Source organism: Eleutherodactylus coqui, chromosome 4 (genome assembly GCF_035609145.1).
Source record: "Eleutherodactylus coqui strain aEleCoq1 chromosome 4, aEleCoq1.hap1, whole genome shotgun sequence".
NCBI classification, from domain to species: domain Eukaryota; kingdom Metazoa; phylum Chordata; class Amphibia; order Anura; family Eleutherodactylidae; genus Eleutherodactylus; species Eleutherodactylus coqui.
The window spans coordinates 270823242-270830014 of NC_089840.1; the positions used below are offsets into that span (position 1 = coordinate 270823242).

The 6773-nt window shown below is 46.7% G+C and overlaps 1 protein-coding gene across 2 annotated transcripts in view; it reads left to right on the forward strand.

Moving 5' to 3' along the window:
* LOC136626349 (transient receptor potential cation channel subfamily V member 6-like) overlaps window positions 1-4429 on the forward strand; it is a 28821-nt gene extending 24392 nt beyond the window's left edge. For both annotated transcript variants that reach the window (XM_066601332.1, XM_066601333.1), the window contains 3 exons: window positions 2569-2837; window positions 2961-3067; window positions 3978-4429. In XM_066601332.1, coding sequence (XP_066457429.1) covers window positions 2569-2837; window positions 2961-3067; window positions 3978-4179 — 578 coding nt within the window. In that variant the 3' untranslated portion in view covers window positions 4180-4429. The remainder of the gene's footprint in view (window positions 1-2568; window positions 2838-2960; window positions 3068-3977) is intronic.
* The last annotated feature ends 2344 nt before the right edge of the window (window positions 4430-6773 follow it).

A 6773-nucleotide genomic window follows, 5' to 3' on the forward strand; every position in this document is an offset into this window, starting at 1 on the left:
GCCTGTCTTGAGTGCTACTATTGCTGACATGGAACGAAGACTGCGCTCCCGCTATACTGCTGCTTCGGAATTGTTACTGGGGCCTGTCTTGAGTCCTACTATTGCTGACATGGAACGAAGACTGCGCTCCTCCTATAATGCTGCTACTGATATGTTAGTGGGGCCTGTCCTAATGCTACGGCTGAAATGTTACGAATTCTGGGCTCTGCCTATACCGCTGCTAATGGTATGTCTCTGGGGTGTGGAAACAGAGGCTTCCCAAAGACATGATGGCGGCGAGGCCATTTCCCACCAACGCGGTTACTGTTAAGGTGCATATAACCACGGACACGTGGAGAGGACACGTAGTGCCTCAAAAACATCCCCCTCCTCCTCCAACAGGGAAAACATTCTTGGAAAATGCCTTTGCATTGGTTCGTCTGGTGGCAGTCCAAGAATTTCACCTTTACCGACACAACAAGAGAGCCCCCACACCATCCCCCCGCCACGGCCCACTTAATCCTGGCCGCATTCCGAAAACCAACAAAATACAACCGTGCTACTAGGTCCGCAGTCACCACCACATTACCACCAACGCGGTTACTGTTAAGGTGCATATAACCACGGACACGTGGAGAGGACACATAGTGCCTCAAAAACATCCCCCTCCTCCTCCAACAGGGAAAACATTCTTGGCAAATGCCTTTGCATTGGTTCGTCTGGTGGCAGTCCAAGAATTTCACCTTTACCGACACAACAAGAGAGCCCCCACACCATCCCCCCGCCACGGCCCACTTAATCCTGGCCGCATTCCGAAAACCAACAAAATACAACCGTGCTACTAGGTCCGCAGTCACCACCACATTACCACCAACGCGGTTACTGTTAAGGTACATATTACCAGTCTGACTGGGGCATGCAGACACCTTGACAGAATGAATAGTGTGTGGCACATAGGTTCCCCATTGCTATGCCCACGTGTGCAGCTCCTGATGGCGGTGGCACAGGATTATATTTCTCATTGCTTCTGTACAGCATTGTGGGCTATCGCCCCGCCCCTTTTAAAGAGGGTCGCTGCCTAGCCGTGCCAACCCTCTGCAGTGTGTGCCTGCGGTTCCTCCTCATGGCAGACGCACTTCTAAATAGACATGAGGGTGGTGTGGCATGAGGGCAGCTGAAGACTGCGCAGGGACACTTTGGTGTGCGCTGTGGGGGGGAGGGGGGGCGGTTGGTCAGCATGTAACCCAGGAGAAGTGGCAGCGGAGTGTCATCCAGGCAGTGATTGTGCTTTGTTGTAGCTAGTGTGGTGCTTAGCAAAGGTATGCCATGCTAATGAGGGCTTTTCAGAAGTAAAAGTTGTTGGGAGGGGGGGGGGGGGGCCCACTCTTGCCGGTATTGTGGCTTAATAGTGGGACCTGTGAACTTGAGATGCAGCCCAACATGTAGCCCCTCGCCTGCCCTATCCGTTTCTGTGTCATTCCCATCACTTTCTTGAATTGCCCAGATTTTCACACATGAAAACCTTAGCGAGCATCGGCGAAATACAAAAATGCTCGGGTCGCCCATTGACTTCAATGGGGTTCGTTATTCGAAACGAACCCTCGAACATCGCGGGAAGTTCGTTTCGAATAACGAACACCCGAACATTTTGGTGTTCGCTCATCTCTAATCATAATCCCATATGTAAGTGGTACTATTTTGACACAACTTTATACTCACACATTTTATTCAACCCCCAACGTTAGCCAGATGAGGGGCTACTCACCAGAGGCAGCTGCTTTGAATTTGATTTAAATAAGGAAGAGGGAACAATACCTCTGCAGGGCCACCTAGTGGATGGCAGCGTTCCTGCAAATCAATGTCCACCCTTTATCCAAGCCTTAAAGATTGGAAATTGAAAACCAAACCAGAACCCATACACAAACAGCTGTTTCGGGGTGTTTGTCCCTCATCAGTGTACAGCAGGATTCTGGGTTGACTAGTGAGAGGCCTATGACGTGAGTCGGAAGGGGTATTGTCTCTCCTTGACGAGAGCACCCAGAAGGTGAGTGAGGAGACTTATAAAGCCATGCATGCTCCTCTGGGTAATATGCAAATAAGGAAGATGGAACAATACCTCTGCAGCGCCACCTATTGGATGGCAGCATTCCTGCAAATCAATGTCGAACCCTTTATCGCCCCTTTGTGCTTCCACTCAATAGCGGACCTCACGCCTGCACCTCCAGGTATGATGCAGACCTGCACTTCCCATAGTGCTTCTTCTGTGACCTTACACTGCCCTTATCCATTGCATTTTGGATGTAACTCCCTTATATAACTTTTGTCCCTCCCTTCCCTTCCGCATCTAGCTCCGAGATGGGTCTCTGTTTCCGCAAATTGTCTGCAAAACTATTAACCCTCTAGCTGCTGTAGCACACAACCTAAGTACAATGTGCATTAGGAACAGAGTTATAAAACTCCATTATAGCATTTGTATCAAACATTTCTTGTTCTAGCTTGGTGCACACATCTCCGGGTACCAGATATAAGTTTATGGGGGGTCACACCTGTACTGCCTTTAATAACTTTGTGTCTATTTTCTCATTGTAGCTTTCTGTGTAATATTCCAGACCGAGGACCAGACACAAATGGGAATATTTTACAGCTACGCCATGTCCGTTTACAGCACCTATCAGCTTTTCATCAATACCATCAACTCCCCTGCCAACTACGCCGTCGACCTCCCTCTCATGTTTAGCATCATCTATTTTTTCTTCACTTTAGTTTCCAACCTCTTAATGCTGAATCTATTAATTGCTATGATGGGGGACACTCACTGGAGGGTGGCACAGGAGAGGGATGAGCTGTGGAGGGCTCAGGTCAGTGGAAATGATGATGTCTTCGAGTTCTAGTTGTTAAGGGCTGGATAAAACCCTGAAGCCGGGTGCCAATGTGGCTAAAAAACTATAAGGTGTTGACTGATCTGTTTTTATGCATTGCAGCTTGCAGCCACTACAGTTATGTTAGAACATCACCTTCCCCGATGCTTCTTGCCTCGGCTTGGCATTTGTGGTTCTGAATATGGACTTGGAAAGCGGTGGTATTTATGGTGAGTCCATTATTAATACACTGTACTTCAGTAATATTAAGACTTGTATGTAACAAATCTCACAGAGGCAGAAAACATCGATGTGTGGAATGAAAGAGTCTAAAATCAATTTCTCGGGGTCTGGTCAGCAGTGATAGTAGTTTGTGTCCTTACCAAACAAGGCAAAGGGTAACATGAAAATGTCAATATAATCATACGTTTCCAGGAGGATTAACAGAGGAACTGCACAATGCAGGGTTCTAGAAAAGAGGTTGCAGAATTGTTATTTTAAAAGAGATGCAAGTTTTCACTAAAACAGACATGTCAGAAGACCTGCCAGCTCCTCTAGACACCACCATATGAGAGAGCCTTGAACTCCTCTATACACCAGCAGACAAGAGCGATGCCAGCTGCTCTACACATCACCACATGGGAGAATAGCTCTTTTAGGCTCCACCACAAGGGAGAGAGCTGCCAGATGCTCTAGGCTCCACCACAAGGGAGAGAGCTGCCAGATGCTCTAGGCTCCCACCACAAGGGAGAGCTACCCGATGCTCTGGACTTCACCACAATAGAGAGCTTCCAGCTGCTCTAGGCTTCACCACAAGTGAGAACTGCTAGACGCTCTAGGCTCCCACTACAAGGGAGAGCTACCAGATGCTCTAGACCCCACAAGAGAGAGCTGCCAGCTGCTCTAGGCTCCATGCCAACGGAGAGCTTCCAGCTGCTCTAGGCTCCACCACACACTCCAGGCTCCCACCACAAATGAGGACTGCTGGATGCTCTAGACTTCACCACAAGGGAGAGGTCCCCTTTATTTATAGATGCATTTACTTGTTATAATTTTTGATGAACCAAATGGTGCCAGAACAGAAATTTTGGTTACTAGTTTGTGACTGCTCCAATTTAAACTAAAATTTCTTTGCTTCAGTATCCAGAAAGAAAACCCAGAAGAACCAGGAATAACAGCTATGTCACAACTGAACTGTATATCACGGAAGGATTCCACAACTTCATTCAATACGGATGACACCACAACTAAAAGAAAAATCAGCAAACGGTGGGAGATGCTCCGCAAGGCAACAATTGACCAGCTACAAGGCAATGCAGAACAGGAGGTCTATTTCATTTAGTAGCACATAATCTGCCTGCTCCAGAAACTGCTTCACCTTCGTTATGATACCCACGTCATGATGTCGGCATTGTTCCATCTAATCAGTATGGATTATATGGTGACAGGGCGTTGCTCATATGGCATAGACAATCCATTTAAAAAAAATCTCGTAATACACATGTAACCTGAAAAAATCACGTATTTGATTTGTTTGTTTCTTTTAATTTAATAAAGATCCACCAGATGGGGTTCCTATGATTCAGACTTTACCTGAGTGTAGATACATTGTCTAAGTAGAATTTTTCTTAATGGTTGCATCACCAGACAATATGACTCATTGAACTACAACTTTGCAAACCGCCCCACTTTCCTTTTTTCAATAGCTGCAATAAAACCATGGATGCTGTGAAGAATCCTTTCTCCCTGTTGGCACTGTAGCATAATTGTAATAGTATTTTATTCCACAACACTTCCTATTAGGAAGTGGCACTGCAGCGTCCCGTATGGTGACCCCAGACACAGGGCATACGTTGAGGAGTTGAGAGGCTTGAGTGGTCATTTACAAGGTGGCACTTACCAGGCTTCCTCCCATAGGGACACACATAGCCTTGGCCAGAGCAGCACTGGGCCTCTTCTGGACACCCCTAGGAGAGGGCTTGCCAATAAACAGGTTATAACGTTGTCACAAGTGATGCTACCATTCAAGTTACCCACCAGAATGACCCTCTGCGGTAAATAAAGGAGCCGCAGACTAACGTACCTCAGGTACCTGGGAATGGTCAGGACCTGGCAAAAAAAAAAAAAAACAACTTTACTTGATACAAGGCACAAATGCAAAAGATGCCTGTGCAGGAAAAACAGCAGATTTGAGGTCAGGGAGGAAACACAGGATGACACTGGTCCTGCAGTCTCAGTTATCTGATAGGAACCGCTCCTGTCAGGGGAACTCTCCAGCGGAGGATATGGGTAGGGTCACTCCACAGACACTCCTAGTACAGTACCTCTGCACGGGGATCTCGGCCTTTTTTGGACACGCTCACTCTCAAACTCTCTTTCTTATCTTGCTCTCTATTGGCTCCTGGCATTAGGGTCCTTAGGATACCCTTCTTACTCTTCCATTCTTCACCACATGAGGTTTGAATGTACCGCCATGTGGCTGGCACTCCCTCTCAGGAACCCAGAAGAACAGAACTCTCGAGACTCCTCTCATACTTATAATCTCCCACATGCCATGTGACAGAACATATATTGATACATTTGAGGGCATCTCCCAGTCTCATGCAAACATAACCTCATTTGCTGCAGCTGTGCAATACACATAACAGGAGACTAGACAATTTGCACAGCGCATCTACACAAAACACATTACATGTATGACATTTATGGAGGGGCCAGGAATATACATTCTGGGCCATTACAGCTTGATTTTAATTTTTCCTCTATGCCTGTGCTCAAGCGTGACTGTCAGCAAAAATTCTGAGCACAATGGAATTTGACCTTCACAATGGCCTAGTGTTCGGTGGTATGTCTTTCATACAAGGAATGACTTAAAAGGGGCTGTTCCAGAATTTCAATTTATAGCCCCCATCGACAGGACTCCCCACAGAGAGGAGACTGAATGGAGCGCTAGTCACCTAAATGCACTGACACGTCATTCACTTTCAAAGTCATTTTGGGGAGGGCTGAGTAGCGCCCATTATTTCCATCAGTCCCCTTGAAATAAATAGAGCACTGACTGCATGCTCGGCCAGCATTTCCTTCATGCTGGAGTCACTGTAGGGGAAAGGCGGGGAAGCATCCCTGCAGTGACTGAAGAGTGGGACATGGGAGCCCCATTCTCCAGATCAGTGGTGGTCTTGGCGGCGAGATGCCCACTGATCAATAAGTTATGCCCCATCCTGTGCCATATTGGTTCAGGTTTCTCCAACTGACCGTACTCGCCTGTCTGAATGCACCTCAGGCTAGATCCACACACGCAATATGCAGTGAATTTGTTCACAAACACATACTTTGCATGCACAGTTGGTTTTTTTGGGGGGGGGGAGGGGGGGGGGGTGACATAGCAGGTTTGATTTGCCTACGTTGACTATTGGTATCTTGGTTAGTTATTCCTTTCTGTCTGAAACTTTTGCCATTTTTTCCTGAGATGGTCATGTGATCTCAATTCTGACCAGCTCAGATTTACTTGGTTATGCATTCACTTTCTAGTCAAATTCTCAGTATGAGTAATGTTGTTACAGGAATTCTACCACAGAAACTGCCTATGTGAGATACACTACATACACTCCTGTCAGTTACAGATGATTATGATCACACAGCTCCTGTCACACAGTTATAGTAGAGGAAGTCACAGCTCATGCTCCTGACTGTATGCTTATGGTCTGTAGTTTATTTAGGTGACTATAGAAAGTAAATGATAACCTGTCCTCCTGCAGGCTGAAATGATATAGCCTCTAGCTAATGCATCGTGGGATTGATGTGAAAGTGAAACCAAAATCTTTCACTAAGACGGTGGCTGATAAGCACTGCATAGAAGCTGCTGCAATGCACAGAGGACACAACCAAAGTGGGACAGGCAATCAAGTAAGTGGGGCGGGGATGGGAAAAAAAAAA